This window comes from Phalaenopsis equestris, unplaced genomic scaffold (assembly GCF_001263595.1).
Source record: "Phalaenopsis equestris unplaced genomic scaffold, ASM126359v1 Scaffold000140, whole genome shotgun sequence".
NCBI classification, from domain to species: domain Eukaryota; kingdom Viridiplantae; phylum Streptophyta; class Magnoliopsida; order Asparagales; family Orchidaceae; genus Phalaenopsis; species Phalaenopsis equestris.
In genome coordinates, this window is record NW_018164582.1 from 55,188 (window position 1) to 70,786 (window position 15,599).

General features: G+C 35.3%; 1 protein-coding gene across 9 annotated transcripts in view; it reads right to left on the reverse strand.

Annotated features, from left to right (window-relative positions):
* LOC110021704 (phosphoacetylglucosamine mutase) overlaps window positions 1-15,599 on the reverse strand; it is a 34,329-nt gene that overhangs the window by 11,542 nt on the left and 7,188 nt on the right. For 6 of the 9 annotated variants that reach the window (XR_002293681.1, XR_002293679.1, XR_002293680.1 and 3 more), the window contains exons 2-10: window positions 5,959-6,069; window positions 5,613-5,875; window positions 4,736-4,855; window positions 4,510-4,652; window positions 4,193-4,447; window positions 3,440-3,858; window positions 3,188-3,363; window positions 2,835-2,931; window positions 2,498-2,705 (exon numbers count right to left, since the gene is read on the reverse strand). Coding sequence is in view for 1 of the 9 variants with exons in the window: in XM_020720299.1 (XP_020575958.1) it covers window positions 2,554-2,705; window positions 2,835-2,931; window positions 3,188-3,363; window positions 3,440-3,858; window positions 4,193-4,447; window positions 4,510-4,652; window positions 4,736-4,855; window positions 5,613-5,875; window positions 5,959-6,016 (1,683 nt within the window). In the remaining 8 variants the exon portion in view is untranslated. Of the gene's footprint in view, window positions 1-1,445; window positions 1,954-2,342; window positions 2,706-2,834; window positions 2,932-3,187; window positions 3,364-3,439; window positions 3,859-4,192; window positions 4,448-4,509; window positions 4,653-4,735; window positions 4,856-5,612; window positions 5,876-5,958; window positions 6,070-15,599 lie in introns of those variants that run through there. The other 3 variants (XR_002293674.1, XR_002293676.1, XM_020720299.1) reach the window with 2 other exon arrangements.

The window sequence follows — 15,599 nt, forward strand, 5'->3', positions numbered from 1 at the left end:
ATTTCACGGCAAAAAAGAAAGTTTTATGCCTTAATTTTGCTTGAAGATATCACACATTTTTATTAAAAAAGACCACAGAAGATGCACCAAAAATTTTACATGAAATACTAGGAAAAAGAAAAAATCAGGAGGACCTAGCTTAGTAGAAGCAATCTATTATACAATTGAGGTTTCAGAAGTCCTCTTTTTACTCAATTAGAGAAAACGAAACTACTAAGTATGGAATACAAACTTGACTTATTATAATTGCAATATAGATTACTAGGGCAGGAGACGACAATGACAACCGGACAAGTAAAATCGAGAGACACTAATTAGATGATGTTAGTTAAACAATGGCAATCATGTGACAATGGAAATGCGACAATGTTCAACAAACAACCAAAACATATAATCACTATGTTTGTTGGCTTCGATCTAGAATAATATTTTAAAATCCTTCAAATCTTTACGCTTTATCCAAATTCGACTAAAAAAATTCAAACTCCACTCCATGTGAAAAATAAAGGCTTATTTATAATTTTATGGAGCATAATTTTAATAATTTTAGCCAAAAATCCCATTAAACACCATCAAATTAATCCCTTCAATAATAGACCACTGATTTAGCATTTACATGCCTTAATAATCTCAAAATTAAGTAACCTTAGATGCATTTAATTTCTCTTAAGACACTTGTTTTAACTATAAGTACACAATATTAAAAACTTGCTGATCCTTCAGTTAATGTCACAAAATTTTCAAAGTAAAATATGGTCATTTTTTTTTTAAGAAAAATCTATTGGAGCATTTGGAGCACTTGTTAATGCATCTCTTTGCGTGCCCTTCTTCTTACTCTTTCCTCCTCATCCATAATTCAATGTTTGTTCTAAAGAATAATACTTAATATTTAATTATTGAACACTTTCTAATTTGAAATGCTGAGAGTGGATGCACATCGATTGAAACGGATTAGAAACATATCTCAAAATGATAATACAGCACAACCACAACAATATTTTTTTCGGACATGCTATATTTCTATCATATTTTCTAAAAATCTATTTTTTTTTTAAATAACTACTTTTTGTTTAATCATAGGGAACAACATATTCAAAGTGGAAACCCCTAGAAGGGAAAACCATAGAGCCTGAAAAAGTTGAGAACTCCATCTTTTTTTTTTGTAGGAAATCAACACAAAGATGGCCCATTCCTAAGTACTTGGAGGAGCTTTGATGCAAGATGTCTCTTAAAAGGCAAAATCGAGGTTAGCAAGTATATGGCCATTGACATCCCTCAATAGCATGAATATCAACATATCTAGATGACAGTGGCATAGATTGTATTGTTTTATGATCTTGAATGTCACAGATTTTTAAATTGCGAGTGATGGCATGCTCAAATGATTGATAGTCGAGAATCTTACCCACCCATGAACTCGGCTAATGCAGACAACGAATAGCAATCTAGTAGTGGCCGCCACTGGTGATGCCTTTGATCACGATTAGAATATACAAGTTGTCGATAATGATCTCATGAAAGTGTTAACAGTGACAGGTTTAAATTTCAACAATTAGATTAAAAGAATAATTATGAGAAGATTCATCATATCATTCATCATATGTGTTGATTGGGATCGCTGTAAAAGGGGGATAATATTCCATCATTTTTACACGGAAAAACTCTAACTCAAAAAGTTACCAAGTATTAACTTCTCTCAATGCACTACTCACAAAATTATCGAGTATTAAAAGCACTTCTTCAAAATCTCAAATTACCTCAAATGAAGAGCACAATAATGAGCATGTACCATTGCCTACACGTTGCCCAAGTTAAAGTTAAATCTACTCTGCATTGATGCCCATTTTCTCCCAAGCACATGAAACACAGGCCACCCAAGCCAGTTCAACTCACGCCGAACAGATAAACCAATTCAAGCCCATTCGAGCTTGAATTTGCACAACTCGGATGTCCCTGTGTCAGACATTTAATGTGAGTTTTCAGGTCAATCTATAATTGTTTATTCTTCAATTTGACAAATTTAAGTAATTTTTGGCACCTATTTTATTTCATTCACATCAAAGTTTATTTTCCTACAATCAAAATTTATGCTAAAGAATATGCTGTGAATCATAAAGATGTGTTTATTTGTGGTCCCTTTTGAAATTCAGTTAAACAAAACAAACTGCTGATGAAACATATGAAGATGCAATCCCGATGAAACAAATGAACCAAGTTTATGATAGCCATTCACAACCTATTTCAAAACCATAATTACCCACAAATTCAGAATGATATAAGACAACATTTGTATTTGCAATTTCACCAAAGTTCAATAATTTCATTTTTAACATCTTGTTTTTGTGTCTTAAAGGGCAAGCTCACAATGTGAAACAGTTTCCTAAAGAAAACCCGTGCAGCTTATTCGCATATAAATTTCTACAAATGACAGATAATATGATCTCAAAAAAATATTCAAAAACTTAAGAAACTGCAGAGAAGTTTACGAGAAAGTTACCAACAAAAAGCTCCATCCAAACTGTGACCGTGCCCCTATATTCAAGTCAAATGCTGTCAGTTTCTGAATCCAGCAAAGCGATCAACATGATGTGCAGCAGCCGCAGCAAGAGAATCAGCTGCTTCCTGTGAAAATGCCTCAGCGTATACACGTATTATATCCTCCGTACCGGACGGCCGAACAAAACAACGTCCTCGACGATACTTCGCTGCAGGAAGATTGGGGAGAAAAATCAATGAATAAAAAGCAAATGCTACTAGTTTTTTACATCAAAATTTGCCATTATAAAGTATGTGATTTCCTTCAAAACTATAATGTGAAATATACAAAATTATACCAGTTTCATTATCAATTGCTTCCTGTAAACCAGAGGGCTGCAAAACTCGTGTTTCTGTGTTTGTTGTGATGACAGCAGTTCTATCTGCAACCTTTACCTAATTTTAAATATAATCATGAATCAAAGAAATTATCAAACACTGGTTCATTCGTATCTGTATTGTGAAACTATCAGATTATCAACCATTTCTGTAGTTAACATTGAGTTTGGGGCACATAAATGTACTGAAAGGATAAAAAAATGTAAAATTTTTTAATCTCGCTGGAAATGTTTTGCATGAACAGCCCATTCTACTCATCTAAAAAGCACTTCGAGGGGAGGGCAGTGTGGGAGTGCTGGTAAATGTATTTTACCTTTAACTGTCTACTTGGAAGATCATCATAGAGTTCAATCCAGTTCTGCAATGACCACCGCATATATTTCAGCACAACCTCCACAAAAAGAAGCCCGCTAAGAGCATCACCCGCTGCCTGATTGATTAACTTGCTCACAGCCAACAATCTTAAAGCAGCTCTATGAGGCTCTGAACCTTCAAAAAGAAAAGGAACTCACTAGTAAGACATAACGATACAATTAAATGAAGATATATCTATTTAAAGAAAAACCTGCATTCGAAGACGCCAAGTCATTGCTCTTTTTCTCTAATTTAGATAAAAAATCTTCTGAAAATAAAATAGTCCCATGTCCATTTGCCTCAAAATAGATCCCTATATCATATTCTGCAGCCTTCTTATGTAGATATTTCACGCCAGTAGGAGTAAGAACAACTTCCAGACCAAGTTGTTTGAGGAAATCAGTAGATGCGCCATTAGCATAAGCTGTCTGTACAACGCCAACCTTCGCAGGTATTACATTAATTAAGCCCTCAGTTTCACTTTTGTTCAAACAATGCAGCTGTTCCTTGATGAATAATGCAAAAATAGATAATATCTTGTCTCCATCTACAAGATCAATATTGCAGCTACTTATTTTCGAGATACAAAAATACACGAACCTATCAGCATCCCCATCAAAACTAGCACACCTGCAACACTAAAACCAACTGTACAATTAAGAGCCGTTTGGGATCACAATTGTTATTTATTTATTTTTATGCTTTGATTTAAAACAAAGTATATTTGGCTATTTGAATAAAGTGTGACTGTTTTTAACACATTTAAAAATTATTTTGAGCTTTTTAAAAAATTTGTTAATTTGTTTTTTAGAAATAAAGAAAAAAATATTTAAAAACACACTAACCAAATATGTTTTTCAAAACAAAAACAAAAAGAAGAAAAAAAATTGATCCCAAATAAGAATTAAGCAGCAGGGTTTTATAGAATCAAAAAGTTCATGCAAAAGAAAATAAGAGACTTCACCTTAGTCCAAGATCATTATGACCAAAGCATCGAGGAGCGAGCTTCTCTTTTTGAACAAAATCAGCACCAACCCCATCATTCAGTATACCTTCTCCCTGTTCGCTAGTGTTTCTCACCTCGATTTCAAGGCCCGACAACAATTCTTTAAGTTTCTGAAGCTTGTCTCCACCAACACCATTGGCTCCATCTACTATAAGCTGAGAACTTACAGTCTCATTCATTATTTTATTGTTAGGGATCATATCCATCAGGATCCTGTATTCCAAATTAAAATCAGAATGAATCTTTATTATTTGATTGAGACTAATTATGCAGACCTAAAAGAGTCTGAGAGCTGCATGAAGTAATCAGACTCAGTTGCCTTCATTCCCATATTCTTTCTCCGAACCATCCAATGAAGTTGAGGAGTTGTTACTATCCCCATATCGAGTGCAACAGAACCAATGATGCTTTTAATTCCCTAAACAACAAAAGAGAATAAGCATCAAGCAGATATGGCCAATAGAAAGTAAAAGAAGAATTTGTAGAATGAATAGATATTACCATTTTAGCAGCTTGAAGGAGAGCTTCACCAGTAGGTCTAGTGTCTCTTCCCAACAAGATCTCTGCAGACCTTTCGCCGTCTAATGGGATATTCTCTTCCTTGACAAAATTAAGAACCAACTAAAGAAAGATAAAGGAAACCATTATTAAAATAAAATTCATATCATTAAAAAAATATAAACTACGAAAAGAACATGCTGGAAATGAAAAATATAATGAACATTTCAGCAAAATTAACTAAACTCACTGTTTCATCATTTTACCAGCATCTGTGGCAGTATAACAAGAAATTACTTGGCTAACTATCAATCTATAAATCATGCATGTCAAATACCATATCTAATATCACTAACAATTAACAGTCATAAAATCTCCAAGAAAAATAGTCTAGAACAAGGTAATATGTCTCGCAAAATTTCTGCATTTTTATTGAATATCACATGTAAGATCTTAAACATGTCAACCAACACACAAAAGAGGAAAACGCTTCATAATCAAAAGCGAAAAGCATCAGTGGGAAGCAAAATTAAAAAAAGAAGTGACAAATATCAAGACCACAATAATCATTGCATTGGATAAAAATTGCAACAGCAGAGACAAAAATAAAAAATAAAGGGGCAGTTACATACATCTTCCCCAATTGCTATATATTAACATATCCAACAACTAAATTTTACTTTTTTTTCATTTATACCACTCAATTCTTTCATATCACAACAAAAATACCAACACTTTAACTCCTAATAAATGAAATACATCTTTTCATGCAAAGATAAGGTGGTATGTACGTAAAACTTAAAGTTTAGATGTTAAATATGTAAATGCATAGAAATTTAGTGGTATGTATATAAATCTTCCAAAAATAAAATGGGCTGACCTCAACAAAAATTTGAGGATCTGGGGCGTTAGCAAGAGCCTCAGCGAAGGGCTCCCAATCCTGAGTCATCATAACGCCATCAGGATCGGCAATCTTTATACCATTATCTGTGACGGGGTTATGGGAGGCGGTGATCATAAGACCAACAGCATGGCCAGTTTTCAGGGATCTTAGTGCGGCCACAACACCAACTCGGAACACTGTGGATGACAGCTTCGACCCCTCTGCCCTAAATCCTGATGTACCATAAGAGAACTTCAACCCTGAAACAACAAAGAAAAATTGATGTATTTCTGCTCAAATTCTGAAACTTGCTTTGATTTTTGGTGCATGAGATTATACAGACCATGTGGCAGAGGGAAAAGAGAAGCTGAATCAAGAAGTAGAGAGAGTTGCTCCTCCATTGTAGACTCAATAGGGAGAGCTTGGAATTAATGAAAGTGAAATTTGTATTGTCCTGAAGTAATCAAAAGAACTCCATCATAATGATACCATAGTGAGAGTGAATCTGAGATCAAAGATTTCTAATGCAAAAAATATAGGTTAGTTACGGTGATTAGTTTGGGCAACTGTGAATGATCAAATAATAATTAGCTCTTCTGATAATGAATAGAAATACACAACTCATAAATGTGAATTATAACTAATGCCATGTCTGCTTTAAGAAAGCATTGGGTGCTCAGAACCCTTTTGTTCTCATATGCATCTAGCAAACATCTATATTTAAAAACAATTATAGGAGGGAAATAATTGTGAGTACGAAAAATATTTTTTATTTATAAAGTATCATCCAAATATGTCTATGTACAAAAATAAATCTATTTACAATAACATCACCTAAATATTAAAAAGCGCAACAAAACTACTAACTTTGATTCTAAATGATTAATTCAATTAATAAATTATATTCTTCATGAGAAATACCCCAAGATCTCATGAGCTCAATTCGGTGCATAACTAAGCACATTTCAGCGTAATCCATCAGCAATTCTCAAAATCTTTATATGTTTCACCCTTTAAAACCTCTCTAAACTTGATACAACAGGTGAAAGGTGATCAAATTCAGCAATCAATAACCGTCAAATATCGCTTCATACCACAAAACAGATGCAAAAGAAATAGAGAGAAGTTGGATGAAGCCCTAGTTCAAAATCAATTTTCATGGTGATGCAATATGTCTCATACAATTATTAAGTATAAATTTGAGTTCAAGAAAAATTCATACATAAATTCGTAGAGTATTAAAGTCCAGAACAGCATGTTTTAGGAAAGTACTACAAAGAGTTGATGAATAATACTAAAAAGCTAAATACTAAAACTAATAGAAAAATATCATCTGATGCCAGAGTTGCCAAAATCATGATAGAACGAACATATGTATTATTGAATTCAAAAGCACAATAACAACTCTTCAAACAACACAAACACAAGAACGGTGAAGTTACATCTACAACTCTGCAAGATAAGATCAAAAACATTACAAAACACATAAACAGCCCACAAGGGTAAGAACGGCTGGTATGGAAGGCCTGGAGGTGGAAGCGCCAGTACAGGGATGAAGGATGACAAAGTGCTCTGGTAGGACAGCCGACCAGCAGCGAATGGCGGCTGGCTGGAAACAGGTTCAACAAGGCAGCTAATAGGTGGCTGGACGGCTGCAGGTCTGCGGCCGGAAATAGGTTCAGCGAGGCTGCAGGTAGGCTACCGGAAACAGGTTCAGCAAGGAAGCGTACTGGTGGCTGGATGGCTGCAGGCCGGTGGCTGGAAACATGAATGGCCAGGATACAGACTGGTGGCGGGATGGCTGCAGGACGACAGCTAGAAACAGGGCCCACAAGTCTACAAGCCGGAGGTTGGAAGCAGGAACAGTAAGTATGTGGACTGGTGACTGGAGGGCTGCAGGTCGGGGGCTGTAAATTGGAACAACAAGGCTGTAGGAGAACTTGGTGGCAGCTGGAAGTGTGCAACAAGCGGCGATAATCATAATCTCGGATGAGTTACAACCGACGCACCTTCTCACCATCGGATACAACCCTCGAATAACAATATAATAGATGATACTGGGTAGAAATAGAAGGTAATAGGAATGTAAAGGGATGGAATAGGAAGGCAAAGAAGGGGAAAAGAAAATAAATAGAAAAGGAAGAGAAATTGGAAAAGAAGATAAAAAGGAAAGGAATAGATATAGAAAAGGAAGGAAAAGAAATAGGCAAGGAATAGAAATAGGAAAGGAATCTCTCTATGGAAAGAAGTCAAACAGAAAAATGGGAGGGGGAAGGGGCAGTAATTCCGGCCCAAATGAAGGCCGGGCGGTCCAGGCTCCTGCTGGACTGGAACGTACCCTGATCAGTTCAGCCAACCACCCAACAAACCTCCCATCAATCTCCCAGAGTTGATGAAGCTTCGACATCATTCGTCGAAGCTTTTAAGCACCCAAAGTACGGTGTCAGGTTCCCGATATAAAAGATAGCAAGGATACTGTAGTCCCCTGGGAGGTCTATCAAGTAGGTGATATCATTGCACAACACATCTTGACAGAATAAATATGAATCATCTCTTGGCACATCATAAGCTAAAGTTGTATAGAGATGTAGGTTTCCGCAATGTAAATCATGAGCCCTTAAGTCTGGAACATTCTCTTTCGACTTCTCGTACTCAGCGAAATGCAGCTGATAAACCAATATATGAGGAGAGATAAATTTTGGGGTAAAATCTGTGTCAGGTTGCACAATTTTCACTAGCAAGCACTCAAGAGAGACATCTTCTACATTGACAGGACCTGGATCCCATTGAGGAGTTTCCTTCCCCATGATGCTCCTGAGACAAATTTCAGAGTTAGGGGTTCATCCCTCATGGCTGGACATCTGATGATGGGTAGCATACTGAAATGAATCTAACATCTGAACAATTTTCTGAAATCTTCCCAACATGGCACAAAAGAGCCTCATTTCTGACATGTGAGACCTCCCTCAGTAGGGACAACTCAAGGATGAGTCTATAAATATAAAATGTATGAATGTCTCTTATTTGGGGTTATCATGTGTCTGATATCAGCTCCTCAAGCTTATGACCCCTTTTGAACATCCAAGATCAGTCCTACTGATGCTCCTCTCAACACCTGCAAAATGCTAGCTCGATGCATTGCTCTATGGCGTTGAATGTTGGCCTTTAAAAGAGAAGCATAAAACTAAGTTAAGTGTTGTCGAGATGAGAATAATTAGGTGGATGAGTGGCTTTACACTTAGAGACAAAATGCAAAATGAATATATATGTGATAGAGTTGGTGTAGCTCTAGTGACGGACAAAATTAGATAGTTATCTTAGATGGTTTGGTCACATTAAACAACGACCATCTAATGATCTGATTATAAGAGTAGATATTTTAAATTCGACTTATGTTAAGAAAAGTAGAGGTGGACCTAGGAAAACTTTGGCATATTATATAAAAAATAATCTTAATTTATTAGAATTAAATGAAAATATAACACTAAATTAGACACAATGGAGAAAAAGGATTCATGTTGACCCCACTTAGTGGGATAAAGGTTTTGTTGTTGTTGTTATTGTTGTTGTTGTTGTTATTGTTGTTGTTGTTGTTTATGCACCACAATCTCATACTCTGTCAGAATGTCCATTAAATTAGAGTTGCTACCTTCTAGCACAGCCATTGTTACTTCAGCTAGAGCCTATATCTTGAGGTCAATTGAAATCGATGGCGCCTCTTCCTCTTTGGCAGAAAATTGAGAATACTCACTGAAGTCTTCCTCTTCTTCCGGATCATCATTTATTTCGACTGCTCCCTAATCAGTGAAAGTGATCACTCCCCTGGTTGTGTAATCTGATTCACTATGCCCAAACTCATATCATATGAAGCAATTTTTGGTCGTGACATATTTAGGGATGCAGAATAATTCCACCTATTCTCTACTCTGACCTAGCTTTCTCTCTGACGAGGTCATCTTGGATATTCTTCAGGGTGTAATTTGGCTATAAGACCCTGAGGTTGAGCTCTGCTTGTAAGACTTGAAGGTTGTCCGGTGATGTGGTCTTTCCACTTCCGTAGCTAGTTTGAACCTTCTGTCTATAGTAAGCTGGTGGGAACTGGCACGGAATCTCCCGTTTCATCTTCAGATTGTCCCATTCTCCATATGATAGCTTTTCTCTTGGCCTCCTCAGATACTGGATTCCAAAGCATCGTGACCGGTCTTCTGCATCACTAAAATCCTCCTTATGGAAGGGAGTTGGTTCATCTTCTCTTGCTCCCATTCGATTCTTCAAATCCTGGTCAAGGGCAATTAACATCTCCCACAGGTTTCATCCTCAATATCCACAAGCCTCCACTGAAGTCGACGGATCTCCCACTGTAGGCTCGGGCATGATCCCCTTAGTGGCATGGCAAGGGTTTGGAGTGGGAGGTGAAAAAGGACGAAAAAAATAATTTAGTGTTGCTATTTTTCAAAATCAAGAAGAGGAAATTAAGGTTAGGATAAAGTTTTGGCTACATTTAGAGAATAGAAAAAAAAATTTGGTGGGAGTAAGAAGGATGCTAGAAAACCCTAGGATATGACTAGGGTTAGCCCAGCTCTGATACCCACAAAAACAGAAATATTTATTGCAAAAGTCAAAAATAAGACTCTTCAACAAAAACACAAACGATCAAGTCACAACCACAACTCCGTAAAATAAGAATAAAAATAACACAAAACACAAAAACAGCCCGTGAGGGTGGTGCGGCAATGACAAAGTGCTCTGGTAGGACAGCCAACTGGTGACGGGATGGCGGTTAGTGAGCTGCTTGAAATAGGTTCAACAAGGCGGCAGATAGGTCGTTGGATGGCTACAACCATAAAGAGGTTCAGTGAGGCTACATGTCAGTTGGCTGGATAGTTGTAGGTCGGCGGCTGGAAGCAGGTTCAGCAAGGTTACAGGTCAGCAGCTGGAAGCAGGAACAGCAAGGATGCGGACTGGTGACTAAATGACTGCAGGTCGGCGGCTGGAAACAAGGCTCGTAAAGCTGCAGGACGGTGGCTGGAAGCAAGAACAGCAAGGATGCAGGCTGGTGGTTGGAGGGCTGCAGGTCGAGGGCTGGAAACTGGAATAGCAAGACTAAAATCACCAACTCGAACGAGTTACAGCATCAGAACCTTCTCGCTGCCGGATGCATCCCTCGAAAGAGATAGCCTTATACATAGCAAATTAAAATCAAAGATAAATCAAGACCAAACCCTAAACAAGCAATCAAAAAAAAATATTATAGATGATAGTAGATAAAAATATAATAAGAAAGGAAATGGATGGAATAGAAAGGCATAGAAAGGAAAAGGAATAGAAATGGGAAATGAAGAGAAATAGAAAACAAATTAAAATAGAAAAGGAAGAGAAATAGGCAAGGAATAGAAATAGGAAAGGAAGAGAAATGGGAAAGGAAGAGAGAGGCAAGGAAGAGAAATAGGAAAGGAATCCTCTCTATGGAAAAAAAGAGGAAAGAAGTGAAATAGGAAAATAGGATGGGGAAGGGGCGACAATTCCAGCCCACATGAAGGCCAGCCAGTCCAACCTCCTGCTGGATTGAAACCTACCCTGGCCTGTTCAGCGGCTGCCCAGCAAGCATGTCATCGTCTTCCATAATTTAAGACTAAAAATCCAACCCTTCTTTTTTCATTCAGGAATATAAAGATACGCCCAACAAACCCTTGTCATCATCTTTCATTATTTAAGAGTAAAAATCCAACCCTTCTTTTGCATTCAGGAATATGAAGATCATTTTCATCCACACTAAATTTTCTTAAAATTTCTACAAAGCCTTGAGCTATCTCGGATAATCTAAATCCAACATCGAATTAAGAAAATTCATAAATTCATTCAATAACAATGTAAATGATCTAGATAAAGGTTCAAATGGCATGCTCATTTATGTACAGTTATAACAAACTTCATTTTAAAACTTTCACTTAACACATGTAGAATACGAGCCATAATATATTAAATGTTAGCCTTCTTAGCACGTTTAGAGGATAACTTTCTTTTCAATGCAACATCCTCATATTTCCCTTGATCCATAGCTTATCTATAAGCTTCATTTCACTTTCCCAACTCTTTCCACTGTTGCCAGGATTTTGGCACACGGATGTTGAAGATTACCACTTGTAGTGGTGTTATCAATAAATATGATAGAAGCTTATAAATTGAAAATTCTTTCCTGTGAAATTTCATGGCTTTTTGTTAATCTAATTACAATCATCAACAACAACAACAACAACGCTATCATGAATCCTTTTTCCCCGTTGCGTCCTATTTAGTGTCATATTTTCATTTAGTTCTAATAAATTAAGAACATTTTTTATACAATAAGCCCAAGTATTTCTGGGTCTACCTTTGCGTTTCTTAATATAAGTCGAATCTAAAACATCTACTCTCCTAATCGGATCATAAGATGGTCAACGCTTAATGTGACCAAACCATCTAAGACAATTTTCTCTAATTTTGTCCGTCACAGAAGCTAGACCAGCGCTATCATGAATATATTCATTTCACATTTTTGTCTCTAAGTGTAAAGTCACTCATCCACCTAATCATTCTCATCTCGGCAACACTTAATTTAGTATAATGCTTCTCTTTTAAAGGCCAACATACAGCGACATAGAGCATTGCAGGCCTAACCACCGTCTTAAAAAATTTTCCTTTCAGTCGTACTTTTCTATCACACAAAAGGCTCGAAGCATCCCTCCACTTCAACCAACCAACTTGAATCCAACTTGAATTCTACTATTAACACCCCCATCTATATCACCATCGCTTTGAACAACAGATCCGAGATATTTAAATCGAAACAACTTTTAATAATTTGATCACCTAAAGTTACACTTCTGTCACTAGAACTACTACTAAAATTACATTTCATATATTCAGTTTTAGTTCTACTCAAATGTTTTAGTTCTACTCCAGTTTTAGTTCTACTCAAATGAAGGCCTTTACACTCCAATGTAGACCTCCATAATTCAAGTTTTTACTGTGTTTTTTTCTCTCTTCTTATCCACGAGAAGGATATCATCAACAAAAAACATACACCAAGGTACATCCTCCTGTAAATGTCTAGTAAAGACCATCCGTTCCTGTAAATGTCTAGTAAAGACCATCCATAACTAAAGCAAAAAGATATGGGCTTAAAGTCGATCTCTGATGTCATCCAACAGAAATAGAAAAATATTTGGTCAATCCTCCTTCAGTTCAAAAACCAGTAACAGCTCTAATATACATATGTTTAATGACTTGAATATAAGTCATCAACACCTTTCTTCTCAAGAACTCTTCTTGGAACCTTATCGTAAGCTTTTTCTAAATCAATAAAAATCAAGTGTAGATTCTTCTTATTATCTTTGAACTTCTCCACCAAACCTCTCAATAAATGTATAACTTCCATAATAGACCTAGCCGACATAAATCCAAATTGATTATGAGAAATTTTTATAATATGTCTTAACCTATGTTCAATTACCCTCTCCCATAACTTTACAGTATGACACATCAACTTAATTCCTCTATAATTTGCACACTCTTGTGCATCCCCTTTATTCTTAAAAATGGGGACCAAAATACTCTTCCTCCACTCCTCGGGCATCTTTTTAGTTTTTAAAATAATATTAAAGAGTTTAGTAAGCCATGAAACTCCTAAGTCTCCTAAATATTTCCATACTTCAATTGGGATATCATCAGATCCTACAGACTTTCTATCCTTGGTTTTCTTTAAAGCCTCTTCAACTTCTTTTTTACTAATCTGACGGTAAAAATAAAATATTTTATTATTATTAATGATATTAAGATAACTAAGGTCGATCGTATTTTCAGAAACTTTATTAAAAAATTTATCAAAATAACTCACACAGCTATGTTGAATATCTTTTTTTAAGAAAAATATTTTTTGACTTTTATCTTTAATACACTTTACTTGAGTTAAATCTTTATTTTTCTTGTCTCTTTAATTGGTTAGTTTATACATATATTTTTCATCATCCTTAGTATCTAATCTATTATAAAGATCATTAAAAGTAGAATATTTAGGCATGTGCTTCATCATGAACATCCCAAATTTTGAAATATTGAATTTTACTCTTAAAAATAATTTTATTTGTGTCTTTTAAGTTCCCCCATCTAATTTTACGACGACGAGTCCTAATATTTTTTATTTTACAACTCTTCATCTTAAAATTTATAGCTAATCAAGGAAGTTGGGTACTTAAATCCTCACTTGGAAGACCTTACAATCTTTACAATCTCAACGATCTCTTCTTCTCATAAGAAAATAATAAATAATCAATATAAGAAAATAATCAATTTATGTTTTATTAGATCTATTCTTATAAGTAATAAGATATTCATCTCTTTTCTTGAATAAAGTATCAGTAATAACAAAATCATACGCTGAAGCAAAGTCTAAAATGGATCTACCTTCTTCATTAGTCACTCCAAAACCGTAGCCACCAAGAATATTTTTGAAATCTTTTACCATTTTACCGACATGCCCACTTAAATCTCCTCTAATAAAAAATTCTTTCTTCAAGAGATATCATTTGTATTAATTCTTCTAGGTAAAATCTATCTTTAGACCCTATATCTAAACCTACTTGAGGAGCATAAACACTTATAATATTAAAAATCTTAGTATCAATGATAATCTTAAGGGCTATAATTTAATCTCCAACTCTACTAATTTTTACAACATTATCTTTCAAACTCTTATCTATAATTACACTTACACCATTTCTAGTGCGACTCTTACCAGAATACTAAAGTTTAAACCTAAATTATCAATTTCCTTAGCCTTTTCTCCAACCCATTTAGTTTCTTGAATACATAAGATATTAATCTTTCTATCAATCATAATATCAACTAATTCTATAAATTTATCATTGAGAGTACCTATATTTCGAGATCCTATCTTAGTTTTAATTTCATTAGTTTTATAAACTAACTTTACTCGCATTCATCCGTAAAGTGAGAGCCCTTGCTTATTTGGTACTACAACCGGGCGCCGGTGTAGCGGCCCTTGCACACTTTTCACTATATTCAGGTTGTACAGCGTGTCGCTTCCAGTGAACGCCCTAGCACTTACACAATGATCAAAAAGGATTCATGTCATGATTTTTTCAACAAGTTTTACGCTGATTGTTGACTAGCTAACGCAACCCTACACTTTTCACATTCAGGCTTGGGATCGGCAATGACATTGTTAAATAATTATCATCAATCAAGCAAAATTGCTATGTATGATAGACTAAATGAGTAGCGTAATATATTACTGAATAATAATCTTAAATAATGTCAAACAAACAACTTCCAACGTAACAATTTAACTTACGGTGACAATATAAACTAGCTTGATCTCTTTGAACATATTAGAGATGTTCCTCCAATGAATTAGAAGAGTATTTATTGACTTTATTTCTCAATTAATTTTCTCAATTAATTTTTTTTTTTTTATTGTTGATGCTCCAAGACTTCGCGTATGTGTGATCATGTTGTTGGGTTAAAAGGACTTGTCCATTCCAATGAATCACCAACATTTTCACAAGACTGTGCTCAATTTTTCAAGCCATTCTCTCTGCACTAATTTCAATTATATCACTACCCTCCATAAACTATGAATAGATAATTAAATTTATTAAATAAATATGAACAAGTGCATTTTTTTATCAATATATCTCAATCTAATATCAATAAAAAATAGGAAAATCAACGTTTGATCACCAATGCAACACAATAACAACTACTCATCAAAAATAAAAACCCAATTTCACATCAAACAAACAAAAGAAAATATTTGCTCAAATACTTCTCAACCACCAGAATTGTTAAATATTAAAGTTAATCATTCCTCTTTCAATCTGATTTTCAAGTAAAACAGTACTCGTATGTAAACAAAAAGAGAGAGAGAGTATACTTAGAAACCGAGTTCAACTGGGTTGCTTAAACATTAAATCTAATTTTATT